The 21,908-nt window shown below is 45.0% G+C and overlaps 2 protein-coding genes across 2 annotated transcripts; both read left to right on the forward strand.

Annotated features, from left to right (window-relative positions):
* Positions 1-913: 913 nt before the first annotated feature.
* Positions 914-12,058, forward strand: arhgap25 (Rho GTPase activating protein 25). The gene is made up of 11 exons (XM_070904169.1): positions 914-1,215; positions 3,570-3,772; positions 4,894-4,981; positions 5,263-5,376; positions 6,309-6,513; positions 7,750-7,882; positions 8,016-8,089; positions 8,302-8,423; positions 8,981-9,135; positions 9,545-10,092; positions 11,343-12,058. Exons 1-11 carry the CDS (start codon positions 1,152-1,154, stop codon positions 11,533-11,535), a joined length of 1,899 nt encoding a protein of 632 aa, XP_070760270.1. The 5' UTR covers positions 914-1,151; the 3' UTR covers positions 11,536-12,058.
* Positions 12,059-14,434: 2,376 nt separating this feature from the next.
* On the forward strand, positions 14,435-17,887 carry bmp10 (bone morphogenetic protein 10). The gene is made up of 2 exons (XM_070904584.1): positions 14,435-15,220; positions 15,719-17,887. The coding sequence occupies exons 1-2, from the start codon at positions 14,812-14,814 to the stop codon at positions 16,798-16,800; spliced, it is 1,491 nt and encodes a 496-aa protein (XP_070760685.1). The 5' UTR covers positions 14,435-14,811; the 3' UTR covers positions 16,801-17,887.
* Positions 17,888-21,908: the final 4,021 nt, after the last annotated feature.

The following is a 21,908-nucleotide window of genomic DNA, read 5'->3' on the forward strand; positions in this document are numbered from 1 at the left end:
TGATCACTGGTGCTGCATCTGAGCAGAAAAGGTCCGACCCTTTTGTTGCTGCTGTTTCGATACATTCCAGTGCCCCCCCCCCACCCCTTTGTCAAAAGTTAAGATTTGCTCCCAGGTAGTCAGAATATACCTTAAAAAAAGAAACCTGATTGTTTTGTGGGGGGTTTATTTTGTGTTTGTTTCATGGCACCCAGGAAACACCCCCCCGTGCCATTTTTAACCAACACAGTGCCACTTGGCTGTTGTGAATCCTGCCCAGCCAGGACACCTCTAAAAGGAATGTATGGGAGTTGTGACTATCCCCACATGCTGTAGGCTCCCCTCTGTGGACATTTGATTTAGTGGTTATAGAGTCTCTTCTAAAGCTGTATGATTTCAGTATATTATTCTTAAACCGTGCAATGGTTTGTGTTGAGTTGTACATTTGTCTAGAGATAAGTTGTACTCTTTGATGCTGAAAATGTGCTTTGCCTTGGTTCAAAGAAAATTAAAGGTATAAAAAAATTAACAAAAAGAAGGTGTGCCGTGTGTGTGTGTGGCCTGGTTTCTTCCCTCTTGGTCTTCTTCCCCATTTTCAAATACATATTCAGTGGATTTTCTTACACCTGCAGACCAATTTTATAACCGCGGTTTGTTTCTGGGAGACATTGCAACCGCTGTACCTCAAGACACCCCTTTTTCTAAATACTGACTCTCTGCTGCAGCCCTGCTGTGAAGTGACATGCTCACCGAAGGAGTCAAACCAAGAAGTAAAAACCCATTTCCTTTATGGGGACCTTTTTTTTTTTTTTTTTTTTTTATGACACCAGTACACATGAGTCATTTCGAAAATTCCCCACACATGAAGCCCTTTTAGTGAATCAGCCTGGAAGCCATTTACACAGCACAGAACAAGTATGAACATGGACGTAAAGGCAACGTGAGGGCCAACAAAAAAAAAAACAAAAAAAAAAAGAAGAAGAAGAAAGATTAACACACAGGAAGTAGGAAGTGTGATCTGCGATATCTCCAGTTTGTGTGTGTGTTTTTGAGTGTGTGTCTATGTGTGTGTCAGTGTGTGTGTGTGTGTGTGTGTGTGTGTGTGTGTGCATGCGCTCCGGTGGGGTGGACGTGTGAAATGAAACGTTGACCTGTGCCGGGAGTTAAGGACCATGTCTCTCAAACTACCTCGCAACTGGGACTTCAGCACCTTCAAGGCTGAGACAGCGCGGATAGGTAAGCCGGCGGCCGTGCTGCCTTCACTGTCACAGCGGTGTGGATGCAGCTGATGTTGTCCCTTTAAACTGAGTAAAAGTAAAACAAATCTTTTCATTTTCCATGAATTCAGGGAGGGTATATCCATATAGCAGACTGGCGCACTTTTTTTTTAAGATTGGTGTTTCTCCTTCTCTTGAATGCCGTTTTGTTCAGCATATTCATGTACAGCAGGTACAGTGTACTTGTACTTCAAGTGTAAACGGGTGTTTAATCATAGACAACAAACCACTCGGATGATAAATAGTGACCGACTCTGCAGCTTGTTTTCTCAGTGTGGTGGCTGCTGCAGTAGTAGTTTCTTTTTCTTTACATAAATCACTGTCATCTAACAGGACGTCTTTCTATATTAAAACAGAGCTCGACATGTCAAACTTAACGTGCTCTTCTTACGTCACTCCAAAATAACTCCCTGTGGTTGCAGTGAGACGTTGGTCAACCTTTGTGTGTGTGTGCGTGTGTGTGTGTGTGTGTGTGTGCAAAACATTTGTGCAGTCATGTATTTTAAAGTCACCGTACAGCGGTCTAGACTTAACTAATACAATAATGCAATAATAAGAGAGGTTTGCACACAGTCCAGCTGTGGTTCACAGTGTGCACCGTTTGCACTGCAGCTCTAATCAGTTCTCACAATCGGTGGGGTTGTTCAGCACTGTGGGAGGAAGTTGCCAGCCTGTATTCTGTACTTCATCTGCCTCATGTTGGCTGCATATCAGCCGCTACAATTATCATGCTCTTGCTTTAGTGTGAAAGCACGACTTCCTGAAAGCTGGTGACACCCTCACCCCTCCCTCATCGTTCTTTCACCTTGAGATGCTCTGTGGACCAGGACAGGGGACAGGAGTGGGGCCGGAGTGACGCAGGCTGTCGGCAGGAAACTGATGCAAGAGCTCAGTTTCTGCAGACGGCTCTGACTGTCTTGTATGTCACTGTGCCCACATACAGTGCATAGGAGTGTGTGTGTGTGTGTGTGCGTGTGTGTGTGACGTGTGTGCACTGCATCTGTCCTTTCATAAAGATCTCAAAGGACAACCACAGACGTGTCAGTGTGCAGGAGCGAGGCTGACTCTTCCTAACGCAGTGAACTCGCCGTTCGTCTGCCGTTTCAAGCAGGAATTAAAGGAAACAGCTTGACATTTTAGGAAATACGCTTATTTGCTTTCTTGTCGAGAGTTAGATGAGGGCCGTTCCTATGTTTAAAACTGATTTTGAATATTCATCCTGTCGTGCCTGAATGCTGCCAGATCCTGATCCACTAGGAAGTACATACAAACCCTGATCCTATTATCAATGAATTAATAAAAAGCCTCCACACAGTCAGCGGGGAACTCTGAATATCATTCTCCTCTGTATCAGTCTGGACGGTGTTGCACTTGATGTGACTTCCTTTTGATGGGGGCATTGAACACATCTTTGAGACGCTGTGGGACTGTGGGCTCGCCACGAATTGAGGCCAGTTTAAAGGAGCTGTGTGTTTGTCAGCTGAGGGTGTGGCGTGACATCGCCTCCGTGTGTGGGCTCAGTGTTCCTCAACGGCACTTGAACTTTTCCGCTAATCAAGGGAGGGCGACGCTATTAAAATTAGACCAAAGACTCTCAAACTCCTAGGTGGGGGCCTTCAAAGTGTCGCCGGCCCTCCGGCGTTGATGTGGCACCTTCCTGTTTACCCCAGCACGGCCCTTCTTCTTCTCTTCTCCTCTATCATCTTGCTTAACAAGACACGGTGAATTTAACAACAACTGAGCAAGTGGGCTCTCAATCTCAATCCTGCGATGTCGCTCCGTCCGGCTCTGTCTCCTCGGGGCCACGTAGACCTCTGCCTCTGTTCTTTCATCACTCCATTGAACCGTCACGTCGTGGCCTCTCGCAGGCACACAACTCAAAGTATCAGTCAGGGGTGACATTCTTAAAAAAACCCAAAACAGGATGAGATTTCTGCGTCAGTTTCAGTTCTATAAATCCACACAGAACTTGATCTCCGACCTTTCCAGCTTACTGTTTGATGATCAGCCTCTTGCCGGACCCCTGTGTTATTTATGTAGAACAATCACAGCTGCTTTCGTGCACCTTCCACAGGAAACTGGTCAGCTCAGACCAGCCGTTTCCTTTCAGCCTGAAACTGTATAGGTGGGGAACAAAAATAGGCTTCAGTGAGCGGGCCCCTCCACCTCGATAGGCTGATGCATATCCATATCAGAAAGCGGAAGTGCTCGGCTGCAGTTGAGCACAGTGCTGATGTTTTGGCTCTGTCTGGCTGTGACACAGCACGCTGTTCATGACACTTGTGCCGACAGCTTTCTTGTGGTGTTTGGCAGCGCGATCCAAGAGTGTGATACCCGGAGAGGGAGGCCCCAGCCCGGGCTCGCCCCACTCCACCAGGTCCATGGAGAGGCCGCTGAAGGCCGGCTGGCTCAAGAAACAGCAGAGGTCTTTAGTGAAGAACTGGCAGCAGCGTTACTTTGTGCTGAGAGGAAGCACTCTGACCTACCACAAAGATGACAAGGAGACCACTGTCCAGGTCAGACACCCTAACCCTTACTCATGCAACTAATACAATTATGGTGTATTTCTTTTCTCCTGTCTTTGTCATCTGTCGGCATAAAACGCGTGTGCACAGTATTTTCGAAGCAATGCATACAAATACCACACGCAGTGACTTTTACGTGTCATCAAAATCCTTTCTACGTGTCCATTATATGTTGATGCTCTTTAACATTCAGTGATGTTAAGCAGCAAAAGCAAACCAGCATCACCAAACTGCAATATTTAAGAATAAAGTTGGTATTTTTTTTGCATGTACATTTATAGATGCTATCTTGCATTTTCATAGATGAATTCATGTGTTAATAAGAAGTGTGTCCTTTATCATTTCCAATCAACACCACAAACACTCTAGCTGTGTGGCTAACTTTGCACACTTCCTGTAAACAAAACAAATGATGCTTGAAGCCTCATGAGAGAGGCCTCCTGCCATCGAGAGTCCTTTTTCTTACACTTTTAATGTCCGTTTTTCGAATCCACTGCTTCATGCGCATAACAACCATCCAGCCAAGACCCTGTTAGTCTCTGTTATCCGGCTGCAGATCTGTCTTTGTGGGACGAACACAAGATGCTCATCCTGTTCTTACACGTTGTGTAATGTGTGCAAACTTCCAAAAACACTATAACACTCACCATGGTGACCACCATTACTAGCTGGAGTTTCAGGGGTGGCGACACCTGTGAAGGTGCAGGGAGCGTGGTCAAACATGCGAACCATATTATGTGTATGTTTTTTGCCCTGATTTCCGTTTTACTTCCTGCTTAGAGATGAGTGGTAGTGACACAGGAAGCGAAAGGAGCATTCATGAAAATGAATCCCCCCCCCCGTACACATGTCTGCCACAATAAAAGACACTGTGCTGTGGTGAAAATACCCGCTGAGGCCTCTTTACTATATTAATAACACATAGAGTACATGGACTCAATGGTAACTCGGAAAGTGTCACAGTTAATATCAATGTCATACAATATCATATGGTGTTCTATGAATGAATGTGAACATTACTGTAAATATTAGCGGCTGCATCTCGACATGACATGACTTCTGGTTTGGGCGTTACACTGATGTGCTTTCTTTTCGGTGTTTTTGGTCTCCAGGGAGTCATCCAGCTGCGGTTCAGTAAAGTTAATGAACTCCCCCTGAACGTAGATGACCCTGGGAAATACCTCTTTGAGATCATACCACGTAAGCATGCAATCGGCCCTTTACAGAGAGCAGAACTGTGTGTAGTGTGTAGTGTGTGTGTAGCAGTGATACATCAGTGCTGTGTTTGGGGGGGGGGGGCTGCCTTCATTGCCTTGTGTCATCTTTGTCTTATTCTTTCTTCTTCATAGGTTACAGGGGGAAAAAAAACAGCAACTTCTTTTAACATTTCCTGTATGTCAGCATATGCCAGGCATATCTGTCTTACTAAATGTTTTGCTGTACAAAGATGCATTTTTCCAACTATACCCACCATTTCACAGGTTCAAGTGGAGACAGAGAGCGATGTCCCTATGTGTTCATGGCAAACTCCCAGAGCGACATGGAGGAGTGGGTCCGCACTCTGCGCAGGGTCATTGGAGTGCCAACAAGCGGAGGTTCAGTGAAACCTTATATTGATATGGAAACTGAGGTTATTAATGACGCGGCGACTATCCTATTTGATTAAGACATGTTGTCATGTCTGTGTGCTGAATATGAAGCTGGAGCCAGCAGCCGGTTAGCTTTAGCTTAGCATAAAGACCGGAAACAGAGGGAAACAGCTAGCCTGGCTCTCTCCAAAAGTCAAAGAAGAAAGAACCAGCAGCTGGTTAGCTTAGCTTAGCATAAAGACCGGAAACAGAGGGAAACAGTTAGCCTGGCTCTCTCCAAAAGTCAAAAGAAGAAAGAACCAGCAGCTGGTTAGCTTAGCTTAGCTTAGCATAAAGACTGGAAACAGAGGGAAACAGCTAGCCTGGCTCTGTCCAAAGGTAAAAGAAGACAGAACCAGCAGCAGGTTAGCTTAGCTCAGAATGTAAAGGGAAAGAAGTCACTGCTTGCTGCCAAGAAATAGTCCAGCACATAACCCTCTGTAAAACCACAACATGTTGTTTTTTAAATTTAGTTTTGGTATAGATTAAACAACAATTAGTGAGCTTTAGAGGTGCTAGTAGGTGGACTTACTTTTGGACGGAGCCAGGCTAGCTGTTTCCTCCTGTTTCCAGTCTTTGTGCTAAGCTACTGTAAGCTAACCAGCTGCTGGCTGTAGCTCCATTTGCCACACAGACATGAGAGTGGTATCAATCATACAACTCTCAGCAAGCAAACATGCGTACTTCTCTATTCTTTGAAAATAAATGAAGAAAAATAAATGTGCTCCATCAAATCACGTGTTCACAGCACAGGCGCCACCCTGCCAATTCCTACAAAGACCATGTGAAAAGGGACAATAGTGGTGTTCATTTGAATGTGGTAAAATGTTTTCTGGTTATACTGCATGGCCATTACTGGTCCGAGATGTCATGTCTTACCTCTCTCTGCCTCCCTGCAGTGTTTGGAAAGGGTCTCATGGACACGGTGACATATGAGCGGCGGTTTGGGCCCCACATGGTGCCAATCCTGGTGCAGAAGTGTGTGGAGTTCATCAAAGAACATGGCCTGGATGAGGAGGGCATCTTCCGCCTCCCGGGTCAGGACAACGCTGTCAAACAGTTCAGAGACGCCTTTGATGCAGGAGAGAGGCCCTCCTTCCCCAGGTAACACTGCCATGGCTCCCTCCGTACAGACTTGAGCCATGTGAGCTATTTCATAAAAATGAGTCAGGATTTCAACATCGTCTACCTCAGTATTACACTGGTTGTTTATTGGAAGCCCTTAAGCTGAACTGATTTCAAAACAACACTCTGATCTGATTCCACACACAAGTGTGTTTGAGCAGTAGTAGCAGTGGTATTGCGCATGTATATGTGGCATAAAGCAAGTATAAAGTATAAAATGTGCTATAAAGTGGTTTGTTCATCACATCAGCAGTCACACGTCTCAAAAACACTTCAACAGACCATGAATGAAATCAGTTGAAGCCCCCTCTTTAAACCTGGTTGGTAAATGTAGGAGCTTAAGAAAGTGACTGCTATATAAGGAGAAAATTGTCCTCAGTCAATCAACAGCATCAGCTTTTTTTTTTTTCTTTCTGAGAAAGCAAGGAGCGATGAGAGAGATGCAGAGCGTCTGATAGATTTCTGTCTGCTCAGAGCTGAAGGCCATACCACATCCTGTTCAGGCAGGCACAACGGGAGGAAGCCTGTATTACTCAACATCACAAGCTCCTCTGACAGATTAAAACGTCCATTTAACGTAACTTGTTGGTCTGTGATCCCGAGTCAGTGAGCAGAGTCAAGCAGCAGCCCGCGAGGGCTACCGAAAGACGCTTTATGTCAAATTTCAAATGTCAAACTAAGAATACTTGATTTCGTGTTTTCCCCTTTAATTGTATTCTTGGCAGAGTCTAAACCAAAAATATGAACCGAGCCTGCTGCACCGTGTAAATATACAAAAAAAAAAGGCCCAAAACGTCCAAGAAGAGCAAAATCCTTGAGGACTTTTTGTTTAAAAAAAAACCAACCTTGTTTATATAAAATATTTACACAGATCTTGTCAAGATGTAAAAAAAAACAAAACTCTGATCAAGCTCTAAGCTCATGGACACTTAGAGTAAACACTCAAATTAATACAAAATGCAAGATGTTAAAATGATAACAGAAACGTATTTACGCATTAGTCGTGCGTAGAATCCAGTGAACATGTTGCATTTAAGCCAGGTCAGAGGCTTTCATATACAGCATGTAATCAGGCAAACTGCATGCCGTTTACGTTACGTACAAAGTCATGCAGCTCATGCGTAATATCCTCCTGTCTAACCTTGAGTTCTGTGTCCAAGGTTTAAATGTTACACTGTGAGTGCATGTTCATTGGATATGTGCCATTTCCCGCAGTGACACAGATGTCCACACGGTGGCGTCACTACTCAAGCTGTACCTGCGCGAGCTGCCTCAGCCTGTGGTGCCCTGGACTCAGTACCAAGACTTCCTGGACTGCACCACAATGCTGGATTCCACCAGCACAGAGGTGCACTTATAAAAAAATAAAATTAAAAAAAAGGCCACAATATGTCTGTACATCTGCATGTGTGTGTGTGTGCACATGAAGGAGAGGCGAGTGTGTGTGTGTCCTTTCATCTCTCGCTCATGTGTCCTCTCAGTGTTGGGAGAAGTTGGAGAAACAAATCGCTCTCCTCCCCAGAGTCAACTACAACCTCCTCAGCTATGTCTGCCGGTGAGTAGAATCTGGAGCACAAAGCGTGATGGGACATTCCAGAGAAAAACCTCTGTGTTTCGAGAGGACGTCCCGTGATTGGAAAGATACTTGCTCACTGACACGTCAGCAAGACACTTTACTTAAAAACATCCGCTAAACGCTGCCCTGAGATCGGTTTCCGTTCCTGTATCTGTTAACTGTGCTGACGATGGTGTCTTTTTGTTGCGCAGCTTTTTGTTTGAGGTGCAGCTGCACTCCAGTGTGAACAAGATGAACGTGGAGAACTTGGCTACGGTGATGGGGATCAACCTGCTCAAGCCTCAGATAGAAGACCCCATCACTGTGATGAAGGGTGAGAGAACGGCTCACTGGTGTGTCCTGAACACGTGTGCAGATCTGTGCCATCTCATGGCGATGAAGGGATGTGGATGTGTCTGATATTCAGGTCCAAAACAGGCTAATCATATGATTGATGATGGCTGTGAAAACTGTAGCTGACCATTTGGAAACCACCCTGAATCCAAATGATGTGTGTTCTTTATTAAGCAACGGCATGTGGCAATGCTGCAACATGACTACATGCTTCTCTTTTTAGACACTATATTTAGCCTTTTACAAAGGAGTAGGGAAGGCAGGTCTCATTTAGGTACCCTTGTGATATATAGTGCTGATGAAGTAGCAAAAACCATGTGCTTCTTTACCTCAGTAATCCTGCTGCTGCTCTTTTCTTTACTTTTTTTTTTTTAGCCATATGGTATCTGAACCCTACAAAATAAGCGCATTTCAAATGAATTTTCAAAAGATTGAAGAAAGAGAAGCAATCATTTGAACCTAAAGCCTCTCCTAAAACCTAAAGATAAGACTTTTGGATCCTAATCTTTTCACATTTGTGTTTGTTTTCCTTCACAGCGACTCCTCAGATCCAGAAACTGATGACAGTGATGATTAGACAGCATGAGACTCTGTTTCCTCTCTCCAAAGACGTGCTCCCCTCTACTCCCTCAAAGAAGGCCGAAAGCCAAAAGAACACTCCCCGAAGCTTTGTGGGCTGGGAGTCTGCGGAGGTACGAGCAGCATTAAGCCTCTGTCGCATTTCTAATGTCTGTCTTTGGGGCGTGGTCTGGCCTCTATGCAGGTGACCCCGTGTAGCCTAAAAACGGGACAAGGCAAGTCAATTTTATTTATACAGCCCGATATCAAAATCACAATTTGCTTCAGGGGGCTTTACAATCTGTACAGCGTACAACACCCTCTGTCAGGGTGACAGACATGCAGTTAGATGTCCTGTCAGAAAATCATAGTTTATACAATTAGGAAGGCAAAATGTGGATGGTAAAAAAAAACAAAAAACTGTTGCTCCATCAAAGCACCATCCCACTGATTATTAATGATTTAGTCAACAACTTCCCAATAATATCAATTGTGTTGTTGTTTAATTTCTGTAATTAATCTTCAGTTCTGTGTTTGTCTCAGATGGGTGATGCATCTCTGTCCGAGTCTCCAGAAGAGGAGGAGGACAATGACAGTCCAGGTCCAGACAGAGGAAACTTCAGCCCCAAGACCACACTTCAGGAGCCCCTCTCACCTTCCACAGACGACTGGCAGGGAAGTCCCCGCAAACGCACTCAGACCCTGCCCACCTTCAACTGCCCCCTCACAGGGATGGCAGCCAAGGCCGACGCCCTCAACCGGTGGAGCCACATCCAGGAGAGCGTGGAGGAGAAGAGCGGGACGTTGTCGGAGGACATTTTTAAGATCCTGGACCTCCGGAGTTCAGGTTCATTGTTTGGGGGGTCTCAGATGAGTAACAAGGAGGGAGAGGATAGGTTGAAAGCCCGAAGAGGAAGCGACAACACAGGTTCTTCTACTGCCGGCTCCCAAAAACCTGACGGTGACTCCCGGCCTGCCCGGGTGCTGCATCATCAAAAGAGTGAAGGGAACCTGACAGTGAGCGGCGGTTCAGTTCAGCGGGTCAACAGCAAGTCTGAGCAGAAGACAGACAGCCAGCAGCTGATAGACAGGTGAGTTCAGCAGAGGGATCACACGGAGACCACCTCACAACACACCAGACAGACCCTCAGCAGCCATCACATGTGGTAGGGACGGTGGGGACATGTCCCCTACCACATTTCAGATGACCTAAAATTAAAAACTGGAGACGGTCCAGGCTGTGATCATGACGTCATGGTGCTGATGTCAGATGAAGCACGTTGGTTGTTGTGTTGTGATAGGAAACACGCAGCTGTCCTGGGCCGGGCCAACTCACTGCAGACCAGGAACTGTAATAGTCCTGCTAAGGTTAGCACTGTACAAACGGTTAGGCGTATTAACGTTACACTAGAAGCTGGTACGCTTGGCTAACATTCCTTGTTCTTCTCATGTCGGCATTGTACTAAACAAGAGGAGCATCAGTCACTCTTCCATCTGTGTGGCTACAGGGTTACTGTAGTTAACACTCCATTATTTCCTCTTAATTCAACAGTCTGGATTAGCGTGATGGACGTCGACAAAAAAGAGACATACGGTGTTGTCTCTTGGTAAATGTAAGGAGCTATGTGTAGTAAAACGCTGAGCCAAGCATAGACGAAATGATAGAACGAGCGACCAGTTTACTTTGTGATGTTCTGCATCACAAAGCCAAGAACAGCAGAGCGCTGTCTGTCCGACGTGCTCAACCAACAGAGCGTCAGTCTGTAAAGGCGGCACACACAACGATATAGACAAAAAGTTTGTGCTTGAGGTGTATCACTGAGTGGCTGTACAGGTATCAGAGAGAGACATCCCTCTGATGTGATTGGTAAAAAAAACAGTTTATCCCATGTGAAAGACCAAAGCTGGACAAATACAGTCATAAGATATTGTGCAGAATTCCAGGAAATGCAACGAAAAAAAAAGAAAAAAGATTTTTTTTTTGTTGCCAAATTCATGTCCCCACAACTTTCCAAGCTAATTTTGTTTCACATTCAGCCTAATTCTTTCTTTAAAAATACTAGTACTGTCAGATAATGAGGTAATATGTCGTGCAGTGTTTTTTTTTTGTCTTGGGAATATTGTAGAAACGACTCATAATTCCAGGAAACCTTTGAAACAAGTTGATTTACATTAAAAACAGGCGCAGTAATCTCACCCCTCTGGCTTTAAAGAACATTAGATTTTAGGACTCTTCTGGAAGAAGGTCTTTTTGGACTGGATTCATTTGCTTCAGCACTGAAGATTGAGTTGCCTTTTGGCCCCGTTTACTGTGCGTCTGAACCCTCTGTGTCTCTTGCAGTCTGCAGCAGGAGAACAAGGAGCTGAGGGCCACAGTGGCAGAGCTCCAGTCTGCTCTGGAGGCAGATCGCCGCCATGTGGCCGCCCTGGAGATCTGCCTGAGAAACGCCGAGCGCAGCCGAGACGAGGCCCAGGGACGCAACGCTGAGCTGCAAAGAGAAATTCAGCAGTTCCTCACCAGAACTCCCACCTAACAGTCATTTTCAGACTCACTCTAGTATATGGATTTATGAATCTGGTAATCTCAACAGAGCTTTATGGGAAATACTATCGTCCCCCAGTGGGACACTGGATTGTTTCCATTTGAGCCCTGTTTGGTCCTCAAGATAAGTGTTTGGCTCATTTGTGAGGAACGTCTGTTAAGAAGAGATCTAAATAGGCTTTAATATCACTGTTCACATTTAAAACTTTCAATGCAGCAAAAGTTTGTTCCAACCCTCCTGCAGGAGTCGCATCGCTGTGTATGAACTGCCTTGATCCGGTGCAGCTCTTACACAAGACATGCAGGAAAAGAAGCACCACACTTGGAAGATGTATGAAATTGTATGGTCATTTTGCAACTTGAAAATGCAAGAAATGAGTTTCCACTGAAATGCATGGCCGGACAACATCGGCTTAGGCTCATTGATCATGACCTATGTGTCACATTTTGGAGTAAATAGTCTATTATTTGATGTTTCATTTAAGTGGTAAATTAATAAAACAGCACAAATGTCAGTGTTTTTGTTGATGCATGAAATAATGCATTACACCACATATTTACTATGCCAACACATCCGCACACCTTTAGTATTTGCACATCAGTACCGAAAGGCCGTGATGGCTGCCTTTCAGATACAAATGAACTGATGACATATGAAGCAGGAGGCTGAGACGCAGGAAGAAAAAAGGAAAACAATCAGGCAATGTCTTGTCAGGAACATGAGTGAAAAGCTGCAGACTAAAGTAGCACTAAACACGCAGTGCAGCTAGGGCTGATGGGAACAGCTTTTCTGGTATTTGGTCATAAACCAAAGTAACTGACGTGGTGGATTTGTCGAAACTGATCATGAACGTCAAACATTTGCGGCAATCTAATTAACAAGCGACTGAACACCATCTAGAGAGCCACGGCGAAAAATCTGATCACTATTATTCACCTTCGAGAAGGCAGTTTGTGCATTCGCTAATCCATATTTTCTTTTTTATATCACCAAAGGCTCAAATGACTATGTGTCGTGCTGCTGGAGCAAGAGGTTTTCCCTCAGTAGTCGATGAGCAAATCAGAGCTAAACTGCGAGAGTGAACATTGGACCAAAATTTGTTGGGCGACCAGAAACACGACTCCAAATGAATGCTAACGTTGCTCTGTGTCTGTGTATAATAGGCAATTGTTTGCTGACACATTCGTCGTGATGACTTTTTCACCGGGGCAGCATGTCTGAATGTGCTGCTCAGCTGCAATCATTTGATACTGCTTTATATATAACCAGTTTTGTAAGACTGATTGGTTTCCGAAGAAACTTCTTAACCCGAACTGATTTTATAAGATATTTTGCGGAGATGGTGGCGTTATCTGGGAGTTCTCAGTACATCTCCCAACCTTAAAAAACCCGACACTGTGAGTCACCCGCTTTCCACACCCATCACACAGATGAAAATCATAAAATTCGGATATTGGATATCAGCACAATATATTGTCTGCTGGGAGGATCGATCCAAAAATAGCAGCTCTGGCCTTTGTGAATCCACATGTTGTTACACCCTGAGGTCTGTAATACAGACCATATGGATGGGACTGACTGTGTGAATGTGTGTGTGTGTGTGTGTGTGTGTGTGTGTGTGTGTGTGTGTGCGTGCAAAAGGACATTATCAAGCCTTCTTACGGCCATCAGGAAGATGTGATAGTCTGTTGCGGCAGCAGTTTAACAAAGTGACAGATAACAGAATGTCTGTCAACTGTCAGCCTGGCAGATGAGTGGCAGAGGCAGGAAGAGCTCATTCCTTCCCATCTCTGCGTCGCGCCGCAATCAGGAGTGTATCTGCAGGTCACGCAAAGAAGCTCAGGAATGACGGAGTAGTTGTGAAGTGGGCTTGAGGGTTCAGGTGACGAACGGAGCAGTTACTCGGATCTGCTCAGGAGCCAGTGTGAGTCGTTGTTAATCTCGTCAGAAAACATCTGGCCAGTGCCAGTCTGCTTCACTGCGTCCAGTATATATATATCCATACATCCAGTGAGGACTTGTTGGGTGGTGGAAGTCTTTCTCCATGAGTCACCCGCTTTCCATACCCATCACGTCTGACATGTTGTTGTCTCCCTAACCCAGAGGAATGTCTCTATCAAGCTCTGTGTACCCCTCATGTAACTTTGAGAATGTGTCTCGTCTATTGTTGTTGTTGTTGTTGTTGTTGTTGTTGTTGCACGTCCTTGTTTTTGCCTCTTGTTTCCAGATATCTCATTCCAGACACAGTGTCCACTTACCAGAAGAGGAAGCACACACAGAACACGTTAGCAAGCACAGTGGGGTGGGTGGGGGTGATTGTTACTTTGTTTACTGTTGAATGAACATGAATGATTATTTTGTACTACTCTGTCGTCTGCTTGAAATGTTCTCCGGACTCGCCGTCAGTTCAGCATCTTTCTTCCTCCGCCATTAAGGCCTCACACCTCATTGCATTTCAATTTCGTTTGGACAAGTGCTGTCGAATAGCTATATCTTGTTACATTCAATGGCATCAACAGACCCTCGGTGTGTTTTATCAAAAAAACGAAATGGTCAATGGAGCCGAGACAGCAGCTCACAGAACTCCAGCATTTACAAAGCAAATAAACAAATGAAGAATATCAACCCTGGAGCATCCACCCAAACAAAATAGCGCTTCCACAAGGAAGAGGCTACAGGACAGTGTTTACAAAATCCTCATTAAGGAAGTTGTGAGATAACACACGCTCGTGTGCACACAAAGTTGAAGGCACGCACGCACGCACACACACACACACACCAGCAAAGAGACCATAAGCACTGAGCAATGCAGAGCCCACCGTATCATAGATAAGGGACACAGAAAGAAAGAGCTGGGAAGAAGAGAGCCGAGCACAGAGAGAGGCTGACAGAGGAGAGGACACAACAGAGATGACTCGGGCGGACAAAGCCAAGCATCGGCCACCCTGTCACCGGAACTGCAGCCCTGTCGCAAAGGACATCAAAAGGTGTGCATGAGAATAAATGCTGTGAGATCTGGAAGAGGGCAAAGAGGAGCACACACTCCTGCAGAGACGCTCATACTGGTCAGAGCAAGGGTCGACAACGCTACTCTCTGCCGCCAGGGAACCAGAACTTTCTTGGCCGACAGATGAACTGACCACAATTTAAATTAACCTTTGGATTAAGGCGTTCAGAGATCACAATCATTTTGTCTTACTGTTGCATCAGAACATCCACAGACAATCCCAGGAGGCATACAATAGAAAGCTGCAGATTTTTTCCCCCATGGCGAGCATTTGGGACTCTCAACCAGGAACCATCTGCAGCTCCAAGACTTTGCTCTTGGTGTTTTCCATCCTGCTGCTCCAGGGGCCTCTCTGTGGACAGAGCAGTCCGATCTCCAACACCCATCAGAGGCATCGCTCTGCTCCGGGGCTGGGTGACGGGCACGGAGGGGTGGTGGATCCGTCACTGCTGGAGCAGGACAACAACATGAACATGCAGAGCCTGCTGGAGAGCCTGAAGGAACAGTTTCTGCGGACTTTCAACCTGTCTGGCTTGAGTCCTCCTCCCCTGCCTCCTGGAAGCACACGAGAAGAGCCGCCTGAGTACATGATGGAGCTCTACAACCGTTTCGCTAATGACCGCAACGCCATGCCCACCGCCAACATCATCCGCAGTTTCAAAAACGAAGGTAAAGATCCTAAACTCCAAGTAGCGATGCCCCTATTGATACTATAGATTGAATTAAAATGAGAGCTACCTTTTCTTTCTTAGTTGATGCCGTGTTTATCCAACTTTTTTTTCTTTTTTCATTTAAATATTATTTGTATTTTCCTCACAGCATTCTGGTCTGCAAGGCCAGAGAATGTAAGACGTGAAAGTGAGAACAAGGGTCTTCTTGTATATGTGTACAGTTTTCAAGTAGACTGCAGCTTCCAGTGTGGCCAAACAAAACTTTAGTTGAGCCAGTCCAAGCCTTAGTCGCGACCCTATTCCTTGTTGCTTCTCTTTGCAAGGCAATGTTCATGTCAAAATGCATTTTGTAGTCTGAAATCAGCTTGCTGTAAAGTTAAGATAACAGTTAGATTAATGATGAAATTGAGGATGATATTGTCAATAGGGTTAGGTTTGGATATAGGGTTAGGATACGATGCAGAACTACAGAGGTTTATTTATTTCTATTCCGCAGATTCATCTCCCAGTGTTGTGGGTGTTGGAGGAGTAAGGCGCCATCCACTCCTCTTCAATGTGTCAGTCCCCCATCATGAACGCATCACAGCAGCCGAGCTTCGCCTCTACACCCTTGTCCAGAATGACCGCCACCTTTACGCCGGTGTCGACCGCAAGGTCACCATCTACGAACTGGAATCGCATGACGGAGATGACAACACGACTGATGAGAGCACAGTGAGAGGTGATGGATTCAGAGGGGGAGGAGAGCGGATAGATCTGGTGGAGTTGGCCTCACGCCAGGTCTACGGCACTGATAACGGCTGGGAGGCCTTTGACCTCACTGCTGCTCTTCAACGCTGGCGAAAATCTGACCGTGGCGCCACACACCGGCTGGAAGTGCACATTGCCAGCATGGCTAATGAAGATAATGTTCAAGGTGTGACGGAGGACAACAAAGACAGGAGTCCACCTGAAGGGGACATGAAGATCGACACTAACCCGGAGGAAAAACACAAACCTCTGCTGATTGTTTTCTCTGATGACCAAAGTAGTGATCACCGTGATGACAAGCGCGAGCTGAATGAGATGATTGACCACGAAACCTCTAACATGGTTCTCCAGAACGACTTGGGGACGGGCCTCAATGGGCTATGGGGGGAGCCAGGGAGGGACAGGGAGGAGGGAGATGATGACGCTGAGCCAGATGAAGAGGACCTCATCCAAATGCGCTCCAATCTCATCTACGACACAGCATCCCGCATTCGCCGCAATGCCAAGGGAAACCACTGCAAGAAACAATCTCTGTACGTAGAGTTCAAAGACATTGGATGGGATAGTTGGATCCTGGCACCCACTGGTTACGATGCCTTTGAGTGCACTGGCCTTTGTTCCTTCCCATTGACGAAGCACGTCACACCCACCAAGCATGCCATTGTCCAGACATTGGTCAACATCAACAGTCCTCAGAAGGCGGCACGAGCTTGTTGCGTGCCCACCAAGCTGGACCCCATCTCCCTGCTGTATCTGGATGACACAGGCGTGGTCACCTACAAGTACAAGTTTGAGGGCATGGTGGTGGCGGAGTGTGGCTGCAGATAGTCCATGCTTTGAGAGAGTTTAACTCTTCGTAAAGTCTTACAGTAAGAGAAAAGACACAGAACTAGCGATAATAAGCTGCAAAAGGAGATACGCCAAAACTGTCCTCAACAAATGGACAATTGTTGGAATCTCTGTAAGGGTTACTCAGTGAGATTGGAAGTGCGCATTCACGTTCATGAAACTATGTACGCTCCGAATGAATGACTGTGGACAAATATATGCTTTAAATGGCAAAACAGAGACAAGTACTTACACAAGTATCTTACACATCTTACAAGGTGTGTCCTCATACCCACAAGAACAAAAAGGCGCCTGATTTCCCAAAGGACTGAACCCAGCACATCCTACAGTGTGTGCAGCCTGGTGGGAACTTGTGGGCCAGTTGTCCCCCTCCCTCTCCTTTCCCCTGACATCTGTCTTCCTCTCCACTTATCTCTGGCCTCCCCACTCGATGCAAACACTAATCAGCACTTCATGCGTCCTGGCACAGTGAAATGACCTCCCTGAGGCAACCTGACAAGACATGAACTCTCCAGGCCCACCTCCTGCCTCCTGCAGCCTCCTGATACGTAGGCGCTGTGCAGGGGTCCTAGTGGCAGGGTTATCTATCCCAACCCTGTTTCCCACTTCACATGCCTCTTTTCCACTCCCCCGAGCTCCAGCGATAGCAAGGTGTGGGGGGTTGAGAAACATGTATGCCACCACTCATGCTTGGAGAACTGGACGCCATTCTGGGCAACTTTTGAGGTGGTGGGATGGGGGAGTGGGACAGGACATGGGGCCAGGGTTGTCCACATTCCTAGGCAACAAACAATCTTAACTGGCTCAACTCACTGACCTAGCACCATGTGCCCCAAACATGTCTTCAACTCCTCAGTTGAGTCATCCATCACTTTTATGGTAAAAATGACCTTTTGGGACAGTTATTATCTGAAGGCTAAAATCAAGAGCGGAAAAGTGGGGCACCTCGTTACCATTTCCCTTCATGGATACCCAAAGGAAATACAGTCACAGAAATACAGTTTCTTTTGTTAAAAGCCTTTTGATACCTCTGCTGCTTGTGTCAAATAAAAGACTATTTATTGTTCTAATTTATTAATTTTTTACAACAGAGTAGATAACTATATATGTACATTTGTAAGTTACTTAGTGTAGAGCAGGTTTTCTGTATCTGTGACAATGCGTTTGCAGCACAAAATGAATTTTGTTGGGAGGAGAAATGGTAACAATTTCTAAAACAATAAAGAACAACTACTTAACAAATCCTCAATGAAAAGTCTCCTTAACTACGAATTAACCGCTATTGAGCGTACGCACCATGTTATTCAAAATGCCATTAGGATTATCTCGTATCAAGATTAACATAAATATTTGGAGCTAAAATGCCACACTGATGTTGCTTTTCACAGTTAATTGTACATGATGTATTTTCCACTTTACAATAGTCAATCAAAGCATCTTGGTCTGTCAACTTTCCTTTCCATTATTTGAGGAAGAAGCCGCTAGGCCAATGAGACAATGCATTGCTGACATTCAGATCATTCGGTCCGACAGTATCAGCTCACGGGTCACAGTTCATACATGACACACAAACAAAGAACCATGGGAAACTGAGTGGAAGGCCCGCTAATGAACAAAATGGATGGCCTGCTGCTCGCACTGACAGCTAGCAGATGCAGACAGCTGTGATGGAAAACCTGTTTGTGAAGAGAAAATGTGAACAAAAAACCAAACAAAGATCTGGACTCCAGCATCTCTTTCTGTTCTCACTAAATTGGAATGTGTCTCACAGTAATGTTACCACGAGAGGCGAGACGTCAGTGCTGAGGTCAAAGATGAAAATCAAAGACAGACATAACAAAATGCACAGCGAGCCATGGATAGTAATGTAAAGACTGGATAGTGGCAGGCAGGTGAGTATTAGCGTTAAAACACTGAATGCTTAATATGAGACTACAGTCTGAAGACAGTTAAGACTAGAGGCTGGAGGAAACAGCTAGGCTAGCATTGCCCAAGGCACCAATAAAGCTAATAAACACGTTGAAATCGTGCGACTTCCTGTCGTCACTGTGAGGTTGTCGGAGAATTATTAACTTTAGAGGCGCTGGCAGGTGAACTTTTTTAACCTTTGGACAGAACAATAAGATGAATAAAGTTATTATAGTCATTTATTTAGTAACAGTTTACAATAAGAGAGGTATGTCTGGGGTAAATACAGCCTATGCAATAATACCATTGCTACACTGTTACAAAATAATGATTATGTAATGCTTCTGCTGCGTCCTCGGGTCCTGTTTTGACAAGATGTTTAATTTATTTGCTACTGCATGTGCTGTATATACACTGATTTATCATCCATATGCAGTCAAACAGTGTGTGGCGCAACTGAAGTTGCAGTCCTAGACGCTTCCTCCTCTTTGGCAACGGCCCACTAATGACAAGTGCACTGAGATGTTTCAGAAAGCAAACAAGTTGTCTAAAAATGGTTACAGACCAGAGGGCAAGAACCTCAGCCAGTTACTGTGACAACAGGCGGTGTCAGCTATGTAAAGCTCACTAATTGGATATTTACAGAATGGTGGAAGAAATACGAATCTGGCCTTTGTCACTGAATGGCAAACGTTCAGGAAATATGATGAAATGGGAAGTCTTTAGTATTAGCTCTGATGATAAGGCCTGGTGGGGAGCGCTCTGTGCTTCTTCTCCCTCTTGTTTTGACATGGCTCCGTCTGTCTCACTTCTTGTTGCTATTCTGGAGTTTGTCAGCGATTTGGCCTACGTGATTAACTTGGGGCGCACACCTTACGGCAAGTAAACAAACTCCCCAATGCACAGACCGTCCCTGTAATGCTCCAGTGCCGTGACAGCATGGCGTCGGCTGCAGGACGTTGACGTGCGTCTCTCACTGTGAACGTGTGTGTTTCGGTGTGTGTCACCCAGAGCTGCATGACTCGCCCTGACTCTGACGTGGGGTCTGTAATGGGGCCTGATTGTTTCCGTTTTGGGTCACATGTTTATCATTTATCATATCATCTCTTGGCATCACCACCACCCAGTACTCATCTCTCGCTCTGCCCTCGCATCTCTTCATTTCCCAGGAAAACCACTCTTTGCTCAACTATTACTTCGTGACTACATGCTAAAGTGCCTCCAATTGTCCAAACACCTTTTAGCAATTCGTATTTGAGGCTGATGTTGCAACATTTCAAAAAGCCCGTTGTAAGAGTCAGTAATGAAAACCAGATGTTTAGTGTAGTTCACATGCTTACTCAGGCCAAGACAAGAAATACCCTCAGATTGATTTCTCAGCAAAATAAGCTTAGTGCAAGTTAAGACAAAACCCATCATTCTTCATTTAATGCAATGGCTCTCACCTTCACAAAATACATTATTAGTCGTTACTGAGTAGGCTGCTGCGTGTGAGAAAAATCTCACTTATCATTGTTGCATTACTACATGTCAAAATCATACTACAAAACAACACATTATTGCTAGAGTACGTAGTGCTATATGAACTCGTCATGCCCCTGTAGGAATTGCATTTAGCTCATTAAGTGTTAGTCCCCAGATCTCACTGTGATGAAGTGCAGGAATCTTGAGCAATCTCAGCAATTCCTTTTTTTTTTTTTCAAGTGAAAAGAAGAGGTAGCTAGAAACGCTCTGGCATGATCCCAGCTGGATTTTGTGGGAAATAAACCCTGAGGATGTTACTATTACTGGATTGTAATTCCGGGGCGTTGATGACAACACCTCTGTAGCAAAACAATCGTGAAGCTTACAAATGCAAATAGCGACTGAAAGGCTTCTCATCTCTAAAAACATGTGGGGGGGGGTTTTATTGCTCAAACAATCCCTGTGGAATACGTTTACAGAGAGCGTAGACATCTGAGAGGCCCAGGGCATACAAATCACTAACCTCAGCAGCACAACAGAAACCTGACCCTGAACAGCAACACACGAAGTCTTGTGTTGTGCTTCCTTATATTTTCTCACACGTACGGAGCCCAATATTTGTGAGGCCTTTTGTGTAGAAATAGTGATTCATGAAAAAGCTTTACAATGATGCGTAAAGGACCATATATAGCAGTCTTTACACAATATCATGAAGAAAATATGGTACAAATTATGCAACAGCTCTGGCTCAAAGAGGAATGTTCACTTTAAATATTTACATTATCTTTACATTGTGGACATTTCCACTGAAATGTTTTGATTTTGCGCAAAACGAAAGACTTACTTTACCTTCCATAATAAATAAGACTGATATCAAATCAAGTAGTGTTATTAAAGCAATAGTTTGACATTTTGGGAATTTACGCTAAATGCTCAACATGAAGCTACAGCAGCCAGTTTAGCTTAGCTTAGCATGAAGACCGGAAACAGGAGGAACTAGAGCCGCTCACCAATTACCACGCTATATCTCATTTGTTTCATCTGTACAAAAATGTGTGGTTTTACGGCTTGTTATGTGACTACTTCTTGGCCAAGTGGAGCCACTTGTGGAGTCTCCACAGAGACAGAGCTGTTTTGTCCCTGATTCCAGTCTTTGTGCTAAACTAAGCTGACTGGCTGCTGGTTGTTGCTTCCAGTTTACTGTACTGACTTCCAGAGGGGTACCCATCTTCACATCTTGCTCTGCAAGAAAGCACATAAGTGCATTTCCCATTGATATCAGTCTTTAAAATGTCAAACTGTTCCTTTAAGCAGTTTGTAACGTAGCCTGTCATGATGAAAATCTGTCACATATTAGCTGCCTTACGCCTACAATATGACAGCATATAAATCCATGCAAAGACACACCCATGTCATGAGGGCAAATCTGTTGCACAATAGTTCAGGCATTTGTTCTTTCATTGTTTCATTGTCCTGTGTGATCCCCGCGCTCTCCTCATCTCGTGCTGCGTTCACTCGATATAGAACAGCTGCAGACATACAGTACATAGTACAGAGGTGACGTTTGTGCATGAACCCAGTGACTTCTGAGATCATTGTCACAAGGACAAGGAAACATACAGTATGCAGTCTTGTTTAGGGAACGATTTCAATATATGTCTCTTTACAAATGGCGTTGTGTGGTCGCCACTCTCAAAATGTCTTGATGCCGTTTG

This window comes from Enoplosus armatus, chromosome 4 (assembly GCF_043641665.1).
Source record: "Enoplosus armatus isolate fEnoArm2 chromosome 4, fEnoArm2.hap1, whole genome shotgun sequence".
Lineage (NCBI taxonomy): Eukaryota > Metazoa > Chordata > Actinopteri > Centrarchiformes > Enoplosidae > Enoplosus > Enoplosus armatus.

Excerpts from the sequence above, each read along its gene's own strand:
- bmp10 (XM_070904584.1), top strand. The coding sequence starts at position 14,812 with ATGGCGAGCATTTGGGACTCTCAACCAGGAACCATCTGCAGCTCCAAG. Across the intron at positions 15,221-15,718 it reads CCGCAGTTTCAAAAACGAAG|ATTCATCTCCCAGTGTTGTG; the intron begins GTAAAGATCCTA and ends TCTATTCCGCAG.
- arhgap25 (XM_070904169.1), top strand. The coding sequence starts at position 1,152 with ATGTCTCTCAAACTACCTCGCAACTGGGACTTCAGCACCTTCAAGGCT. Across the intron at positions 8,090-8,301 it reads CTCCTCAGCTATGTCTGCCG|CTTTTTGTTTGAGGTGCAGC; the intron begins GTGAGTAGAATC and ends TTTGTTGCGCAG. Across the intron at positions 9,136-9,544 it reads TGGGCTGGGAGTCTGCGGAG|ATGGGTGATGCATCTCTGTC; the intron begins GTACGAGCAGCA and ends TGTTTGTCTCAG.